Source organism: Agrilus planipennis, unplaced genomic scaffold (assembly GCF_000699045.2).
Source record: "Agrilus planipennis isolate EAB-ADULT unplaced genomic scaffold, Apla_2.0 scaffold243, whole genome shotgun sequence".
Taxonomy (NCBI): Eukaryota; Metazoa; Arthropoda; class Insecta; order Coleoptera; family Buprestidae; genus Agrilus; species Agrilus planipennis.
In genome coordinates, this window is record NW_020438952.1 from 194341 (window position 1) to 213908 (window position 19568).

The 19568-nt window shown below is 30.3% G+C and overlaps 3 protein-coding genes across 7 annotated transcripts in view; 2 read left to right on the forward strand and 1 right to left on the reverse strand.

The window, feature by feature from the left end:
- The window catches only part of LOC108740625 (very low-density lipoprotein receptor-like), a 15777-nt gene extending 9177 nt beyond the window's left edge, over positions 1-6600 (forward strand). Inside the window, exons 4-12 of the mRNA XM_025974856.1 lie at positions 1155-1378; positions 1446-1710; positions 1890-2141; positions 2285-3159; positions 3228-3426; positions 3550-3624; positions 3895-4007; positions 4538-4693; positions 6554-6600. Of these exons, the coding sequence (XP_025830641.1) occupies positions 1155-1378; positions 1446-1710; positions 1890-2141; positions 2285-3159; positions 3228-3426; positions 3550-3624; positions 3895-4007; positions 4538-4693; positions 6554-6598 (2204 nt within the window). The 3' untranslated portion in view covers positions 6599-6600. The remainder of the gene's footprint in view (positions 1-1154; positions 1379-1445; positions 1711-1889; positions 2142-2284; positions 3160-3227; positions 3427-3549; positions 3625-3894; positions 4008-4537; positions 4694-6553) is intronic.
- A 665-nt stretch (positions 6601-7265) lies between these two features.
- On the reverse strand, positions 7266-11814 carry LOC108740626 (calcium/calmodulin-dependent protein kinase type 1). Its single transcript, XM_025974854.1, has 10 exons — positions 11422-11814; positions 11002-11312; positions 10809-10943; positions 10684-10758; positions 10489-10627; positions 9172-9295; positions 8931-9071; positions 8753-8879; positions 8385-8472; positions 7266-8252 (listed from the first exon to the last, which is right to left on the reverse strand). Exons 2-10 carry the CDS (start codon positions 11112-11114, stop codon positions 8127-8129), a joined length of 1068 nt encoding a protein of 355 aa, XP_025830639.1. The 5' UTR covers positions 11115-11312; positions 11422-11814; the 3' UTR covers positions 7266-8126.
- A 1137-nt stretch (positions 11815-12951) lies between these two features.
- LOC108740642 (NPC1-like intracellular cholesterol transporter 1) lies at positions 12952-17945 on the forward strand. Of its 5 annotated transcripts, XM_025974845.1 has the most exons (16): positions 12952-12970; positions 13098-13378; positions 13432-13678; positions 13730-13803; positions 13853-14095; positions 14331-14502; positions 14569-14672; positions 14729-14849; positions 14903-15032; positions 15211-15377; positions 15978-16226; positions 16333-16645; positions 16701-16843; positions 16893-17054; positions 17110-17505; positions 17720-17945. In XM_025974845.1, the coding sequence occupies exons 2-16, from the start codon at positions 13296-13298 to the stop codon at positions 17849-17851; spliced, it is 2736 nt and encodes a 911-aa protein (XP_025830630.1). In that variant the 5' UTR covers positions 12952-12970; positions 13098-13295; the 3' UTR covers positions 17852-17945. The 5 variants fall into 5 exon arrangements, with proteins under 5 accessions (XP_025830630.1, XP_018330529.2, XP_025830631.1 ...); XM_018475027.2 differs by lacking the exon at positions 12952-12970 and having other exon boundaries at positions 13063-13378; XM_025974846.1 differs by lacking the exon at positions 12952-12970 and having other exon boundaries at positions 13063-13378; positions 13437-13678.
- The last annotated feature ends 1623 nt before the right edge of the window (positions 17946-19568 follow it).

Below are 19568 nucleotides of genomic sequence, written 5' to 3' on the forward strand. Positions count from 1 at the left end.
CGAGTTGGCTAATAATTATCTATATATAGGTATACATGTTATTTGCTCAGGGGTCCGATGATCCCGTGGAAACAAACCCCGAACTTGAATACAGTATTTGCACCCTCACTTATTTGCTCAGAATGGGCCCAAACCGCTTTCAATACTTTGCTCATATGTAGAAAATTTATTTAAAAAATTGAAACCCGGAATCATCCCCTAATTTTCCACCCTCAGGGGTGGAATATTCTCTTCAAATGTAAATAAGACTTCCCTTGAAATATGGCCCATGCATTAAAAAAATATTAAAATCGATTCATAATCCGAGAAGAAATCGTTAAAAATCATATAAAATAATGATGTTCTACCGTAGATTTATCTGTATGTTTGTGCCGCATTGTGTTGATCATGACAAAAAACAACTTTTCGGATAATATCGTAAAGATGATCGCTTTAACTTTTTAAAGATTAGGGTTTTAAAAATTTCTTCGGCTTAATTAAGCGGTTTAAAAAGTATTACCGAATCAAAATCGGTATAACTGGTACAGCTGATAGTACAGCATTGTGAAACTAACTACGATATTTTCACTAATTAAAAATCAGCAATTTTGACGTATTCGAGTTGGAATTAAACAACTGCAAAGAAGTGGGAGGCTTTAAATTTCTATATTTTGGAATACAGTTGGTTGCATTTAAAGTGTGAGTGCCATGCAGCTTCGATAACGGTGCCCACCGTTCAAATTTTAACAGACTCAGCTAGTAGATAAAATAAAGATTCTCTAACTGAAGATGACATCTTGGGTTTCAGAAAACGTTTTAGGTTGTTAAACGTTTTTCTGGAATTTTGGGATTTAGTTTCTTTGTCAGAGTACTCCATCTGATTTTCTTGTAAGAAATTAGGTGTTTTATTTTTAACACTTCTAATTTAAAATGACAATATTTACGTGTATTAAAGAAAAATAATTTGGCAAGGTGTATAAAAACAAATTTTGAACTTTTGACTGTACTCTGTAGGTGGAAATTATACAAAATAAATGATATATGTTTCTGGCATTTATCACAAACAAATGTTTCATCAAAATACAACTTTTTTTAAAACTTACCAACTTTTTTTAAATTAAATATTTCGTTGGTTATTAAGATCTCAATTATTTTTCTTTTCTACCCGTTTTTAGATGAAACTTGTAGATCTGATGAATTTACATGTGCGAATGGGAGATGTATACAGAAACGTTGGGTTTGTGACTTAGACAACGATTGTGGAGACAATTCCGACGAACAAGAATGCCGTCCCGTTGTTTGTTCAGAAAATGAATTTCAATGTTCGGAAAAGCACTGCATTACAGCAAGATGGCGCTGTGATGGCGACTACGATTGTATTGATGGGAAAGATGAACAAGTAAAAAAAGAATGAACCATAATTTTAATTTCTATTTTCTATTTAAATTTTCTTTTACTTATAATAGGGATGCCCTAAACCGGTTACAAGTGAATCATTTTGTCCGCCACACGAATTTGACTGTGGGGACAATTTACTATGCATACGTAAAATTTGGCTGTGCGATGGCAAAAACGATTGTCCAAATGGTGCCGATGAGTTACCTGAGCATTGTCAAAATGTTACTTGTAGAGCAGACCAATTTCAGTGTAAAGATCACTCATGTATACCAGGACATTTACATTGTTCCGGTCAAGCAGAATGTCCTGATGGCAGTGATGAAGAAGATTGTGGTAATTATTTCCTTTATAAAATACTTAAACCTATGTAAAATTAGAATTTTATTATTAAATGACAAACGAAAGTAGAATTTTCGAGCGAAACCTATAGCCAACGTAATTTAACTAAAAGGATCAAATTTTCCTTAACAACATTGGCCTCTGAATACTCTATTAATATAATTCTTTTCTAGGATCAGTTGCGGAAAAGTGTAATCTAAAGACCCAGTTTGATTGTGGTGGAGGAAACTGCATACCCTTATCACAAGTTTGTGATAACAAACAGGACTGTCCTGCTGGAGAAGATGAACCAAGAGATAAGTGCAATATAAACGAATGTAATAACAACAATGGCGGATGTTCCCACAAATGTATAGATACACCAGTGGGATATTATTGTGACTGTAACCATGGGTACAAATTGGAGGGCAACAAAACATGTAGAGGTAATTAGTAACATCCTCTATTAAAGTGTTCTTTTTTTAACTCGATGAAGTTTACCTAAATATTTTATATGAAATTTAGGAGTTTGGATTTATACGTATTGTATCATGTTGTTACAACGTTAATTTCTTTTTTATTTTTTCAGACATAAATGAATGCGAAATACCTGGCAGCTGTTCTCAAATATGCATAAATGACAAAGGTACCTTTAAGTGCGAATGCGAGAAAGGGTATATGAGGGATCCCCGTGACTTGACACGGTGTAAAGCTACAGAAGGTCATGCGTCGCTTCTATTCGCACGACGTAGAGATATACGTAAAATATCTTTAGATCATCATGAGATGACTAGCATTGTGAACGATACAAACTCAGCGACTGCACTGGACTTCGTATTTCGTACTGGTATGATATTTTGGAGTGATGTCAACGATAAAAAAATATACAAGGCCCCCATAGATGAAGGTTCAGCTCGTTCCGTAGTTATAAAAGACGATATAACAGCTTGCGATGGATTGGCTGTAGACTGGATCTATAATCACATTTATTGGACTGATACTGGAAAAAATACGATCGAGTTGGCTAATTTTGAAGGTCAAATGCAAAAAACGCTTATTCAAGACAGTCTTGAAGAACCTAGAGCTATAGCAGTTAATCCTCTTGAAGGTTGGATGTTTTGGACGGATTGGGGTAGTACTCCTAAAATTGAGAAAGCTGGAATGGACGGTTCACATAGACAAGTCATTGTTTCTTACGAAGTTAAATGGCCTAACGGACTTACGCTGGACCTTGTCAAGAAGCGTGTATATTGGGTTGATGCTAAACTTAATACTATTTCGTCTTGTGATTATAACGGAAGGGCTCGAAGAGTGATTTTATTTTCTCCTGATGCGTTAAGGCATCCGTTTTCGATAACCACTTTTGAAGACTGGGTATATTGGACTGATTGGGATAAAACTGCTGTTTTCAAAGCAAATAAATTTACCGGAAAAGATATTAGAGCCATTACTGCTCCAGAAATGGTATGTATATTTTTACAACTTCTCTGAAAAAAGTTGTTTTATATTTAAAATTTAATTTTTATTTTTAGATTCAACATCCCATGGTTATTCATGTCTATCATCCATATCGACAGCCCGATGGTGAAAATCACTGTCAAGCTGTGAATGGTCACTGCTCTCACTTGTGTCTCCCGGCTCCAAGAATAAACAACCATTCTCCATTGATCTCATGTGCTTGTCCTAATGGTTTAAGAATGCTACCTGACGGATTGAGTTGTGTACAAGACAGTAAGTATGAAGTAATTATTATTATTACCTATTCTCTATTATGTATTTGTAACATTTTAGTTGACTATTTTTTATTTTCGAACATTATTTAAATAAACATTTATTTTTATTTTTTTTATTTAGAAGAAAATGTTACTGTGCGACAGATCTCAACATCACGTATAGAAATAACAACTCGTTTTATTGAAGTTGAAACAAGTGAGTACAAGAAGTCGCGGTACTGTCCTTGTGCTTCCTCTATGCAGAATTGGTGGTGGAGTTGTTTCTTAATTTTTCCTCTTTTCTTTTTCATTTGTTGATAACGTGTAATTTTCAGATTTCTTACTAACTAGTGTAATTATATGCATTGTGGTTCATTTAATGTACACAGATATTTGCGAAGCCCGAAAAATCACTGAAAATGAACCACTTTGTACTTTTTTTTTCTTATAAGCCGTTATTTTAAACGTCTCTTTTTGATTATTACAGGTACGCCATACAGTGTTCGTGAAGTGGCAGCAATTCATGAAACTTCAGATAACATGACAGTAACCGTAATAGTAATTATGGTAGTTGGTGTAATACTCTTAGTTGTATGTGGGGTAAGCACTTATTGATTTGTAATATAATTTCTTTTTTAGTTATACCTTGATGGCGACTACGATTGTATTGATGGGAAAGATGAACAAGTAAAAAAAGAATGAACCATAATTTTAATTTCTATTTTCTATTTAAATTTTCTTTTACTTATAATAGGGATGCCCTAAACCGGTTACAAGTGAATCATTTTGTCCGCCACACGAATTTGACTGTGGGGACAATTTACTATGCATACGTAAAATTTGGCTGTGCGATGGCAAAAACGATTGTCCAAATGGTGCCGATGAGTTACCTGAGCATTGTCAAAATGTTACTTGTAGAGCAGACCAATTTCAGTGTAAAGATCACTCATGTATACCAGGACATTTACATTGTTCCGGTCAAGCAGAATGTCCTGATGGCAGTGATGAAGAAGATTGTGGTAATTATTTCCTTTATAAAATACTTAAACCTATGTAAAATTAGAATTTTATTATTAAATGACAAACGAAAGTANTCACTAATAAAATATCAAATATTTTTTTTCTTTCAGGTTGTTCTACTGGTATACCGTAACTATATTCATCGTAACATGACATCCATGAACTTTGATAACCCTGTCTATAGGAAGACAACAGAAGATCAGTTCTCCCTCGAGAAGAATATTTCCCAACCAACACGAATATATCCTAGTACTGTAGGTGAAGAGGTAAGAGCCTTAACACTAGATTATGCCAATTTATCTCCTAGATAATCTGTCCATTTTATACGTCATTTAAGAGATAATATTTTAGATGTAAAAATATTTTACTAAAAAATGGTACGAATAAGTTCTAATTATCCTTCATGAACTGGCATCTTATTTTCGTGAAATTGCTCCAGTTTTTTTAACTACGAAATGACGAAAAGGGTTTTACTTAAATAAAATTCATTGTTGCCAAAACCATATAAATACATAAAGTAAAATATGCTTCTTTGAAGGCTAGTGTACCCATTCATTATTATTCTATTAAACTTAATCGAAACAGTGAATAAAAAGAAACTCACTCTACTTATCACAAAGTCTGTTCTCTGTGGACACGTGTTTCGCCAACTAATTTGGGCGTTATCAACGCGATTGATATGATCATCACATTAGGAGTGGAAGAGGCTTTGCGGCAATTAGAGTGAGCTTCGTTTTGGTTCATTTATTTATTACTTTATGTTCATTTTCTACTTTGAGTAATCGAAACACTTTCTCCGCCATTAATATATAAATAAAAAAAGCACTTATTAAGGTTTTAAAATTGTTTATTGATAGTGGTCTTCACTATTTATTTACTTAATTTTTCATGTTTTTATTGACCCAGACAAGATTTTTCACTTTTTTAAAAAACTACATGTGTACATATTTTTATTTAAATTAGGTAGCTTATTATTTTTTTCTTTCTCTTCTATTTCATCGGAATTACAGGGTGGTTAAAATATAATACCGTTATTTACTCATAATTTCTTACTTTCCAATATGGTACTTATTAATTATCGTACATACGTTATAAATAAATGGTATTCATGACCATATTATTGTGGACCGATCGAAATATTTTAAAGATGAATACATTTTCCAAATCAATTTTTGAAAAGTATTTCGTCAGTTCGTAGATGACTCGGTATTAAATAAAAACACTATATGAGCAAGGCCTAATTTTATTAAACAGAAAACGGTATTTGAAATACAAAATAATAAGAAATATAGTATTTGTTTGTTTCCGATGACTTCAGTTCTATTACTGAAAAAAAAACATTTAATCTTAAATATTGATGGTAAAGATGGTGTAGGAAATAGGTGTTTTGTTATAAAATTTTTTTATTAATGTATTACTATGTGTAAGAAATTATACTCAATGTTAATTGGGATATACATATATAATACATATATATTATAAATAGACGCAATTATTTATCAGTATTATAAGAAACGAAGCTCAAAAGATCTTACCGTATTGTGCACAAAATTAGCCTTTTCCGGTTATAAAAAAGTCTTTAAAAGTATTACTTAATATTGAAATTTAAATTAAAATCACATACAAACATAAAACCAATATAACTTGCTTTATAGTACTGGTAGAATTAACGTGTGACGACAGTCATTTTTCAAAATAAACTGAGTCATAATTTATATGCTGCTCAAATACAAATAGGCTATAAACATGATACTTAAATACATTTTTCAAGAATTAACGTTTAATTAATTCAAACTAATGTAAGCTTATTTTGAATGATGACAAACCATTTAGAGTATAGTGCATCAAGCATATCTATTTTAAAAAGTTCATTTTCAACGTTAAAAGTGATTTCTATGATAATGCATAACTTATATTTTCATTATTTCATTCGTTATATATTTTACATGCTACTATGAATGTGGTAAGTAACAAGGGACATTTACTACTTTTTTAAAGTTTTTTTTTTTTTTAATCAATGCAGTGATACAAAATTAGTTGTTTATAGCTCGTATAGTAGAATACTTAATTTTCAAGCAGTTTCATAATTTATTATGTTAAATATATATATATTATTTTGTCTTCAGGCTTCTGAACCTCTAACTGGTGCCAATGCTACCGAGTTTGAATGAATGAAAAAATAATTTATTATCTATTTAAAGCTATAGATTTAATGTAAGTGTATGTACATGTAATTGTAATTGTAAATAATTTTAGTGATTATTAGTATTTTATTTGGCCAAAAAGTGATATTGATTTAATATCTTGTTCATTCCTAGATTTCTTTAATTTTAAAGCCAAAATACTTAAATAGGAGAAAAAACATTGTGCTATAGTTTTTAATATGTTATTTCTGAATGACATTATGAATGTGATTGTGTGTTATTTTTGTTTTTTTTTTTTTAATTATACATATATAGTATAGTATACACACATATAATGCCATCGAATCTGTTGTCAATAGTCATCATATACAAGAAATGTAAATTTAAATATATGTTTTCGTTTTTGATGCTATTTTTATTATCACTATTAGGGTCTTCAGTTGAAAAAAATAAGTCGTCGATGATAAAAGAACTGAATATTTTATTTTGTTATTGTTCTACAACATAAGGCCTGCAAAATTATACAAACACTTTAGTGAGTATTCTTAAAACGATAGAACAAATTTTATCATTTTTCAAAACGCAATTCCTACGTTCTCTGAACAATTAAAAATATTTCACTGATTACACAACCCATTGGCTTTATAGTTGATTTGTAATCGATAGAATTACAAGCAACAATAATTATACATCGTTCAAATATACAATATATTCAATATAAACAACTTACCCAACAGTACCTTAGTAACTATCAATTAACTAAAAAAATGGAACACTGAAAAAATATACTGTACATTTATTGTACTATTGTATAATTTATACCCCTAACATTCGAATAAACCTGGAGAGATAAGGTGTCCAGCAACAGTTTAGATGAGAAACGTTATTTCTAATAGCACTCTCCGAAAATGTCACTCGAAAATAAAAAAAACAGTGACTTAAAGCGAAACACTTCATATACCATACTAACAAAAGTTTTATAATTTGTTTACATAACACTAAAGCAAATGGACCAATATGCATAGCCATCACCCTGCACAGTCAGATACTTTAAAAAAAATCATTAAAATATACATTTGTTTGAAAACTACATTTTAGTTAATGCGTACGTTTGAGATTCTGTCTAGACACCTTAGGGAACAAAAATATATAAAAGTAGTAATAAATCTTTTAAAAAAATATATAAAATAAAAGACTATGAGAGCTTTTATCACTAAAAAATTCAAAATTATAAGACAATACAGCAACTGTAAATAAGATTTCAATTCAGCAGATAATTCATTTAAGTAAAATTGCCAACAGGGGCTATTTATTAATTACAAGCGCTTTATAGTACAGTATTTAGCAATAGAGTTCTTCGTCTTTTTTATTGGTTTAATAAGCTATGAGTCTTTTTTCAATCATCAAATTACATTCTACTTGTTATTTTCGTTTTATAACCAATTGCTCGTTCTGGTTGAAGCTGATAAGAATGAGATTCATTTCCAATGTCGCATTAAAACCATACTACTTAGTTTAACGTAATATTAAGTTATTCAAATTAAGTGATTATTATTTATCTTTTATTATTACCACAAGGGTAATCGTCTGCACCACTGCGTTGTGGCACTGGACTTCGGCCGCCACTACTTAAAGCCATTCGTTGCATTTGTCTTATAACTGTTGTAGCATGATAAGCTTGCTGCAAAACATACGTTTTAACATTATATGAAATACGATGGGAGAAATGTAACATAAGTTTAGAAAAACATAATCATGTATTGTAAGGTATAACCGTCTTTTGCTTTTGAATTATACATCACGAAGGACTTACCTTCCAACGTGATTTTGCAAAATTTTTCTTCAGTTGCTCAGCTACAGTTTCATGGATATTTTTATTACTTGCAGCATTACCAGAAATCCTGCAAATATAATGGAAAATGTTAGGTATCATAAAATAATTGGACAATTAAGTAATAAAGTAAAACTAATATAGTGTATTATACATCAAAACGTAATGTCAAAATTTGAAATGGTATAACGGTTTCTCATCCCTAAAATCGGTATTCTGCTGATATGAGCTTAATACTTGGCCAACACGGTTTAATAAAAAAAAAGGATCATGGTGACTTATTAAACAAAGCAACGAAACAAATAGCATAAAGCACATAATACTGTGAAAACAAAAAGCATAATTTTTACCATGGATGAGCTAAAGCTTGACGACATGTATAACGCTTTTCTACGTCGACACACATTAACTTTCTAATGAAATCCTTAGCAGAGTCGCTTATTTCATCCCAATAGGGAGAATCAAATTCGAATTCTCCTACAAGGAAACGTCATAAAACATGTTTAACTTTAACATAACATTAATTACCTTTAAGTATCTGAGCAAAAAGGTTAGAATCGTTTTCGTCGTAAAAAGGCGGATAGCCGCAAAGTAAAATGTAAGATATTACACCTATACTCCAAACATCCACAGCCTTCCCATATGGTTTTTGGGCAAGAACTTCAGGTGCTATAAGGAAATTTCAGTAATTTTTAATTATTTGTTATTCAGCAAAGACAATTGAATTGCCTGTAAATAGCCTTATCAATAAAATATTAATGTATTTTACCAACATATCCAGGAGTGCCACAAGCCGTCGCCATTATACCAGAATCCTCCATCTTAGAGAGCCCAAAATCACTTATCATTATTTTACTGTTTTCATCAGGATTATAATACAACAGATTTTCAGGCTGAAAACAAAAAATTGATTACAAATAAAATTAGAAAGTAATGTCAATTTATGTTTGTTTATCTACAACATTACAGATCTTGTATGTGCTTTTCTACAGGAAACTTGTTTCCTGAAAATAATACAATTATTGCAACATAGTACCGAACACATTGAACATTGTAATATCTTAACATTTTATTCAAGATGCTTCTTTTATCTAGTTTTCAATATATTATGTACCTTCGTTCAAATATTGTAGTTATAACTATATGAAAACCATTTAATATATAATAATTGTAACAGTTATACTCTGGAGGCATATTGTAAACGTAAAAAAGCTTCAATTAGTAATTCAAACTTCAAACAGTAAAAGGAGTAATAATTCTAGACCAGTTCTGTGGAACACATTACTGCCCTTCTAACGTTTATTTTAATTCCGAAATGCCGTTCATAATCGTGACATAATTTACATTTCAGGATGTTCCACTATACCATATAATTATTTAAAAACAAACAAGCTCAAACTGGTTAATATTGATATTATTGAATTAAATGTTTTTATCAATCAACAGATTATTGCTAGTAATTTTAAATAAGTCATAGAACGTTCATGCTTCAGATGTGGTAATTAAGCTACTTATTTAGTGCAATGCAAAAAGCAGGTTTCTCACCGAGCTAATAAGCCGTACCTAGGTAACCATATGACATTTTTTTAAGTATCTTCCTTTTTTTGAAGTCATTGCTCGATTGATATTGTTAGCTAATTGAGCAATTTTTCAAAAGCATATAAAACTTTAGCAAGAAAAACTTTTTGTTTCAAGCGAGGTAACTTACTCATTATCACAGCAATGTAGGGATGTCAATTACACCAACCACAGTGTATCACAATTACTTGGTTTATTACTTAATACTATGTAGGGACTGTTACATTTATCCCAGCTTTCTGTAAAACTAATTTTACTATTAGATTGGACTGAGTTACCTACTTGACATCACATCTCTATTTAGTTTGCATATGCAATAATATTATTCATTTATTTTATTTTCTGCCCCCTCAAATGTAACAATTTTTGTACTTGTGATGATATCCTTTCAAAAACACATACCTATACACATAAACAAAATAGATCTTCATTGTGGTCGTCGCAATATTATAACTACTATTATTCTTTTGGTGAGAATGATTTTCAAATTAAGTAATTTGTAAAATACCTTCAGATCTCGATGTACAACCCCTTGTTCATGCATATAGTCAACAGCCTCCAAAACTTGTCTAATTAAGTCAGCAGCATCCTTTTCAGTGTATGAACCCTTTTCAACTATACGGTCAAAAAGTTCACCACCAGTGACTCTTAAAAGTAAGTGAACAAGTGAAAACTATTAAAATTTTTACCTTTATTTACTTACAATTCCATAACTAAGTAGACTTTATTTTTATCCTCAAATGTTTCAAGTAGCTGCACTATATTAGGATGAACTAACCTAAAACAATGAACATTAAGATATGATATTAAGTTCAAAAGATAACTTACTTTCTAAGAACTTTAATTTCATTCTCTAATGAGTCTTCTTTGCCTTTGAGTGCTTTCTTGTCTATTATTTTTACAGCATATAGCTCACCTGGTCTTTCTTTACTTTCAGCCAATCTTACTACTGAGAAAGCTCCTCTACAAGATTTAAAATTTAAAGAATTTCAACATTTTGAGTTGAATTTCGTTAACTTACGTTCCGAGCATATCTTTAAGAACATATTTCTCCTCAATCAAAGATTGTTTATCAGAATCTTTCCCATCTTTCTTCACCTTCTTCTCAGAATCCTTTTTTCCAAATAAAGGCATTGTAATTGATAATCTAATAGATTTTTTTATTTTTTAACTATTAATTTACCATACATCACTAAAATCTTCATGTATTTTACACCTGTTGGTTTGTTATTGCAAACTAGTATGCATAACGTGTGTGTAAGTGTGTACTAAATATGTACGCAAACTTGTTATCACACTACTACTTTTGCTGATTGTATAAGTTGTATAAGACTACAAGACAAACAATATTTACTATAGCTTGTAATAAAAATAACATTCATATTCTAATTACACAAATACAAATTGGTAGCTACATAATCAATATTTATAAAATAATTACCTTAACAAGCATTAAAACTGACAATTTTATTTTATAAATGTCAAATACGGTCACAATAACCGATTTTTGTTTTTCATTTTATGTAAAGAGCTTGGCAACACTGGGCTTGGATTTAGATATGTACCATTACTGACCATTACCACACATCACTTACAAAAATGTAACGTAGTAACCAATGGTAGTAACGTAATTAAAATAATCGAAACGGATTTAAACTTGAAAAACCATTAGAAACAAGGTAAATATTTTGGAGCGTTGCAAGTCAAAAAAGGTATTGAATGTACATGGACTATGAACATTAAAATTAAAAATTTACACGATATTGAATATAAAATAATGATCGCGTTAAGATGTCAAAAGGTGCAGAGTTATGCTGTTTTTGGCTTTTGGCCATGCTTTTGGCATTGATTCAGGAAGTTGCTCTTTTTATGGTATTCTTGTATGTGTATTTATGATATATTAGTATTCCTCTACGTTTATAAATACTTATAATATAATAATATTGTTCTGAATATATATCATTCTAGTTGATCGTATTGTATTAATAAGTATTCTAATAGTAAATGAATTTTTAAAAGTAAATGTTTTTGTATAAGGTAAATTCTAATTCACCAGTATTTTTGGTTAATGTTATAGCATTACTTGTGTCTAAAATATAAAAATAAATAGCGGGATTGCAAATTGTATGGAGACTACGAAGGCAACACTTTACTCAACACTGTACAAAGGGTTGCATATATACTACATTAAAGAAGACATTGCAACCCATTGAACTAGTTGCAACCATACCATCAAAGAAAAAAGCAATCATAGATTAATACAGTCCTAACAATTAAATCTCTAATCTATGATACCGACAACAAGAAAACTGCCATTGTGTGAATTTTAACTTTACCCGTAAATTGTGCGTCGTTTGCGGGTTCTAAATATGTAAGTATCATAATTGTGCAGCCATTAGTTTTGTTATAAAAGGAAAATTGTTTCGAGTACAGGTGGAAATTTAATGTCGATTTATTCAAAAACTACTGAAGATATCGTAATTTAATTGATACCAATCAATTGCACGTCATTTGTGCTTCAAAACTGAGCTATTACAGTAAGTGGAATTTATCTTTATATCATTTATTAGTAATAATTACATAATATACTTAATTTTTCATTGATATTACTAATACGCGTGAACCATTGGCGAATCATAGATAATAATACGTTCATAGTAATGTCATTGGAAAGCTAAGTATTATTTATAATTGTTACTAATGAATAATTTAAAAATAAACTCTGCTTGTCTTGACAGATCAATCTTCAAACACAAAATGACGCGCAATCGATTGGCATCAATTAAATTATGATATATTCAGTAGTTTTCGAATAAATCAATATTGAACTTCCACCTGCACTCCAAGCAATATTCCTTTTTCTTTAAGAAGTAATGGATACGAAATTATGATACTTACATATTTAGAACCCGCAAACGACGCACAATTTATTGGTAAAGTTTGAATTAATGATTATTTATATCGATTGCCAGATTCACTACACTTCGTAGGTATATATATCTATATATCTAATCTATGATCATTGCCTTCATCATTACCCTTTGTGTATCTATTATCTATGGCCTTCATAGATAATAAATTTTCATATTGTTGTAATGGTTGCAATTCTTGTTGCAGGTGCAGCTTGCAGTTGCATTTGTGAATTGTATTGATAATGCTGTGTCATGTAAACTAATAAACTAATGAACATCATAAATACAATAGTGAATAATAACATAAAAATGCAAATACAAAGTTACTTATTTAGTTTCAAAGGTCATAAATCAATTTCATTTTGAGACAGTCTAAGGATGGATTTTTAAATTTGCTGCTATTATGTCACAGTTAACACAGAATTTTAAGTGGTATGAAAAGTTTACTGCATTCATTGTTTCTACATCGGAAACTGCTTTTGACAAGTAAGTAGTAGGTGTATTATTCGTTATAAAAAACTCATTTTATTTTAAATCAGCTTAGGTTATCAAGTTGCTTCTAAACCATGGTGGACTATTGGATTGTGTTGGTTGTTTGTATTTTCGAGTGCTTTAGGCTTCTTAAAGTTTCACCAAGAAAAAAATCCATTTAAACTATGGGTCCCTTCAAAATCTGAATTTTCTATTAACACACAATGGCTATTTAATAAGTTTGAAAATGCATACAGAACAGAAGGATTTATACTAGTGGCTGATGATGTTCTCACTCCAGAAGTTTTATTAACTGTAGTAATTTTCATAAAATAATTTTGGTTAGTACTTATTTGCTTATTGTAGGTTGCTGAAATTGACCAAAAAATTAAATCAGTGATAACATCAGAAGGAATAACATTCAAAGAAGTATGCTTTAAGTAAGACTCTTTTAAGTAATACTGGACTTATATAACTAATTTTGTATAGAATTCCAGAAATTGACATTGATATAAATTTACTTTTTAAATCAAGAAACTCCAAAAATGGAAACGATTCATTTTTTGATCCATCTGTTTATTTTAACTCTGCTACATACTGCAAATTAGTAGAGTCGTTTTCACAGGAGTGTTTGCAAAGAAGTATTTTAGAGCTATGGAATTTCGATATTGAGAAAATTAAACAGCTTAGTAAAAAGGAAATAATAAATAAACTCAACTCTAATAAAAATGAGTAAGTGTATACCAAGTTGTGGCTATGGGCCTCTTCAAATTCTTTTGGAAAGTTTATTCAAAAAAGGAAGCACCAACTGAACATTATCTGTTTTAAATGTGCTAATTTCTGCTCTTCTGTTGTCAACCTATAGTTACAGCATTCGCTTATATTATAATGTAATTAAATAGTAGAGAACAGCATTTAACAGTTTTGATTGTGTTTAATTCTCTTAATGAATGTAATTAAATTACAGCTTCTTGTTTGGTAATTTCAAAAATTATACCGAGTTGTTGGGTAATATTGAAACGAATGAAGTTGGTGAAATTGTAAGTGCCAAGGCCCTACATATTTTTTATATGCTTCATGTGAACTTTTCTGCTATAGACATTGATACATTTGGTAATACAGCTGGCACAGCAGATTGGGTATGTAGTATTAAAAGGTGTTTTAATAAAAATGATAATAGAATGAATTTTTAATTTTTGGTAAAGGCATCAGAAGATGGTTTAAAATGGGAAAATGAATTTTTAAAACTCATGGAATCAATTTCAAAAAATTTGACGTCTTCAAAAATTTACTATGAGTCAGCTCGTAGGTATAATTTTGTGTATGTAATTTGAAATAGTATTTTAATGAATAGATTAATTTTAGTTTTGGAGATATTAGTAATGGAACTATGTTCCAAGATATTGGAATACTAATTACTGGTATTTTTGTAATGGTGTTGTATGTCCAATTAGTCATATCAAAATTTAATTGGGTTGAAGCTAGAGTAAGCTTTTTTTTTATGTAATAAAATAATCACTGGATTAATTTATTGTACAGATATTATTGGGGGCACTGGGACTTGTACCTGTTGGGATGTCATTTATTGTAGCATGTGGTCTTTGTTCATTGATGGGTGTTTCTTACGGTCCAGTACACACTTCTTTGCCTTTTTTGTTAATGGGTTTGGGTAAGATGGTTCTATATTGTGTCTAGTTTACTATTATGTATGTGATGTAAGATAAAAGTAGCTTTTTTGCAGAAGACAAAAGCCACTTCATTCTGTTTCTGTTTGATATAAAAGTTTTGTATATTTTTTTGGAACTTTTGTTTAATACTTATAATTAATTTGTTGATCTAATTTATAGGAGTGGATGATATGTTTGTGATGATGGCAAGTTGGGACGATTTACCATCACATGTTAAGCGGTTGCCTTTAGAAAAGCGAATTGGGCACATGCTGAAGCATGCAGGAGTCTCCATAACCGTTACGACATTTACAGATGTTGTTGCATTTTTAATTGGCTCATCAACGGTGGGTAATAAAAAATAATATCTCTTAATTTGAATATTGTCGTACTTTTCATTAGCAACAATTATTATGTGCATTTTCAATGAAGTATTATATCAAAGAAAAGTAACATAAGCATGATAGCTACATGAGTGTTTGGTAAGTGTTATTGTTTCGTAGCTATTATTTCTAGTCAGGGAAATACAGGACTCAGAGACGAAAGATAATATAATACGAAGTAGAGTTTATAACGATTAAATCGCAAAATTAATGAGTAACAGTAACACCTGCAGTGCACTATTGTTCGAAGTTGGGCTTGCAATACCTACATGAAGAATGATTGGTAAATTCACTTGGAATTGATAATTTTTATAATATCACTAACTAGTTGCTTCAGCTATCTAGTATTGAATACACTGTAAATTGGTTGGGTGACTGTCTAGTAATAATAATAAGATCGACATCTTACCAACATCCAACATAATTTTTCTGAAAGCTTAGCCTTAGCCTTCGCTCGGTTATGATAACCATGAAAGCATATTTCCATTTTTTTTTGTTATTTACTCATTTTACAACTTTTAAATTACAGTGATTTATTTAAACAAATTATATTTTTCTTTTTAGATACTTCCATGTTTGGAAACTTTTTGTCTTTATGCAGCTGCTGGAGTTTTTATGACGTTTGTATTTATGGTAACATTTTTTACTGCTTGCTTTACTCTCGACCAGAAAAGACTCGAAAACATTAGAAATGGTGTCCTTCCTTGCATTAAATATAATCATTATGAAAAAAACGAATGCAGTCAACAACGATTATCATATCAAATATTTCAATTTGTTTATTTAAAATTTTTTTTTACACTGCCTGGTAAGGTAAGAATTTTTAAATTTCGTTTAATGTAAATATTTTAGATAAAAACTTAATATCATTGATTTTATTCTGCTATTGTGTATACACTAACATTAATTTAATTTGTAGATCTTGGTAATCATAGTAACTTTGTGCTGTTTTGGGTACAGTATTAGAAGTACATTAGATCTGCAACAAAAATTTGACCCAAATTGGTTTATTCCCGATAACACTTACTTAGGAAAGTACTTAGAGCAAAAAAAGAAATATTATCCATTATTAGGAAATGAAGGTGCATATTTTATGGGTGCATTAAATTATACTCATGAAATGCACAACATTAAGACTGTGGTGGATACCTTAAGAAATTATTCTTCTATTATTAAGATAAATTCTTGGGTAGACCCGTTTTATAATTTTGTGAAACATCATTTTAAAAAAGGTAAAAATGTATGGTAATTGAGTTTATATTTTACGAAATGTTTATATCATTACAGATGTATATGAAGACGACTTAACGGATTTTGAATTCAATAATTTCTTAAGTAAATTTCTTTTTAGTCCACAAAATGCAAAATTTCAGGCAAATTTTGGTTTTGCCGCCCCGTTAGAATGTGGAATTCCCGTTTCCCAAATAAAAGTATTTTTTGAATCATTTCATTTTAAAAATAATACATAGGAAATTTTAGTGGTCAAGTGTTAATTTTTGGTTTAAACGTTTTTCTGGATCAGCGGAATACCTTCCTGTTATGCATCAACTAACTGATATGGCAAATCAAGCGAATTATACAACAGGTGATCGAATCTCTATAGTGTGGTCAAAAATGTTTGCCACGTGGATTACTGATGAGGTAAAACGAATTTATACAAGAGAGAAAAAGAGTATTAATTAAATGTTATTGACAGTTAATTGATATTGAAGTAATGAGAAACTTACAGTTAGCTTTATTAAGTGTGATGGTATGCACTGTACTTCTCATAGCGAATTTGCAAATGTGCTGTTGGATACTTCTATGTACTCTGTTAACAATAATAGATGTTTGTGGATTTATGCAAAATTGGGACGTATCAATCGATATGGTAGCATGTATCGGATTGGAGTTGGCTATTGGACTATGTGTAGATTATTCAACACATATAGGACATACGTTTCTTACTACAGAAGGTTCTTCACGTGAACAACGTTCTTTAAAAACTGTTTGTACAATAGGTTCAGCGGTACTATATGGTGGATTTTCATTTTTCATTGGCGTTTCAATGCTTGGAACCTCTACAGCTTACAGTTTTCAAGTATTTTTTAAGGTAAGGCATATGTATATCCATGTTTCTATTCTGATGTTGTTATTTTCAATATTTAAACTTTAAATATTGTTTGGAGATCTGTGGGAGCTGTTCCTGGAGTCTTTTACCTCTTCGTTGCTCTTGCAAGTCATCCAAAATTTTAAAAGTTCAAAAAACTGCTGATATGTAAATAGAACAACTAAAATTGTTAGTTATTAATTGTGTTTTATTTTAGATATTTGTTTTGGTTTTGATATTTGGACTTTTTCATGGTGTTGTTCTACTGCCTGTACTTCTTTGTTGGTTTGGACCAAAACCGTATACAACCCATCACGAAATACCACAAACAATTGAAGATTCAAAGTAAACTGCTCCATTTGTATATAATGTAAATTATAGAGTATTACATGTTTTTTGTGGTATTATTTTGTATTAAAAGTGAATATATTATTATAAAATAATTACTTTGATCTCTGTGTTAACGTAGAGTCTTTAAACAAATAGGATTGGTTCTAATTAGCGTTATGGGAGTCGATAAATTATGAATTAACGCCGTGTATTTATACAGGAATCGACCATCAAATATTTTCTTATTTAAAGAAAATCTGTTTTGGTCGTCAGATTCTGTTTACAAACTTGGCGAGTATTATTTCTAAGACCGTAATGAATAATGAGATAAAATTCTGTTCACTGATGCCTCATTTAATATACTTTAAATTAATTTATCAAGAAATGAAAACGACCCTTTTAAATTAGCGGTTTAAATTTCATCCCGGTAACTGCCAATTATACAATGCTATTCATCAATTAATACGTTTTGGTATTTCCTGGTTGTTTAGTAAGAGAGAGAAACCAATATATCATGAAAACATGACGCTTTTAAATTAGGGGTTAAATGTGTACCCTGGTTATTTTTTCAAGTATAAAATTTTTTTCACAGATGTCTAACACAAATTTGGTACCTTTTGACAGGCCGTTCAATTAATTTATCAAAAAATAAAGATGACGTTTTTAAATTGGCAGTTGAAAGTGTATCCCAGTAATTTCCAGTTGTAAAATTTGTTTCAATGATGCGCCGCAGCTTCAATACATTGGGTACTTTCAGCTGCTTTAGTAAGGGCAAATTAATTTTAAATTTAAAGAAGATGTAAGAAAATGAATCTTATCTTAAGAAACCTTAAGTAAAAGCCGACTTTTCTTTATAAATCTAATGTGCAGTCTGAAATATTTTTATGGCGTTGGCTTGTAAGGAAAGTTCTCTCATAAGTAAGCGAATTATTTTGAATTTAAAATAAAACAAATTGTACGTTCGTGATTGGTCGCCCCTTGTATAGGCAACCTATTGTACTGCTGAGTATTAAACCTTGTGATGATAATAAAGTACCCTCTACAGGAAACTTGTTTCCTGAAAATAATACAATTATTGCAACATAGTACCGAACACATTGAACATTGTAATATCTTAACATTTTATTCAAGATGCTTCTTTTATCTAGTTTTCAATATATTATGTACCTTCGTTCAAATATTGTAGTTATAACTATATGAAAACCATTTAATATATAATAATTGTAACAGTTATACTCTGGAGGNTTTTTAATTGTTCCTTTCCGTAAGATTCATAGCATGTAGTAGCAGAGGGGCTTAAGTACCGATTGTTTGGAAATACAAGTTGTTTGGGACCTCGCGGCATCAGGGGCCATCTAAAATATTTTTTACGATTAGTAGTTTTTAGTGGGTATAGAGACTTTAGAGAAGAAAAATTAGTTTGTTCATTATTTTCAGATTATGGGCTTCAACTAAAAAAATTATCTGGGGCCCCGTTTCTAAAAATATTTCAAGCAAATATTCACAGACTTAATACCATTAATTTTTGTATCATTTATGATTATGAGATAAAGCGCCAAAAAAACTCATGATAAAATCAATTCGGGGGCAGTTGCGGTATTTTTGTAAGTTCTTATATTTTCAATAGAACTATTTTAGGCATTCTTTTTTAGGGGTTTCTCTTCAAATTTTAGACTTAGGTCTCACTCCAATTAAAATCGACACTGAGAGCTGGTTAGTAATGGGGATATTTGACC

What these genes read in the sequence shown, in the direction of transcription:
- LOC108740626 (XM_025974854.1), bottom strand. Translation starts at nt 11,114, where the DNA reads ATGCCTTTATTTGGAAAAAAGGATTCTGAGAAGAAGGTGAAGAAAGAT. An exon ending in CTTAAAGATATGCTCGGAAC is followed by an intron (nt 10,944 to 11,001) that starts GTAAGTTAACGA and finishes TAAATCTTGTAG; the next exon opens with AGGAGCTTTCTCAGTAGTAA. An exon ending in TTGTACATCGAGATCTGAAG is followed by an intron (nt 9,296 to 10,488) that starts GTATTTTACAAA and finishes TTTTGTTTTCAG; the next exon opens with CCTGAAAATCTGTTGTATTA.
- LOC108740642 (XM_025974845.1), top strand. Translation starts at nt 13,296, where the DNA reads ATGTCACAGTTAACACAGAATTTTAAGTGGTATGAAAAGTTTACTGCA. An exon ending in CTCCAGAAGTTTTATTAACT is followed by an intron (nt 13,679 to 13,729) that starts GTAGTAATTTTC and finishes TGCTTATTGTAG; the next exon opens with GTTGCTGAAATTGACCAAAA. An exon ending in TTTTTACACTGCCTGGTAAG is followed by an intron (nt 16,227 to 16,332) that starts GTAAGAATTTTT and finishes TTTAATTTGTAG; the next exon opens with ATCTTGGTAATCATAGTAAC.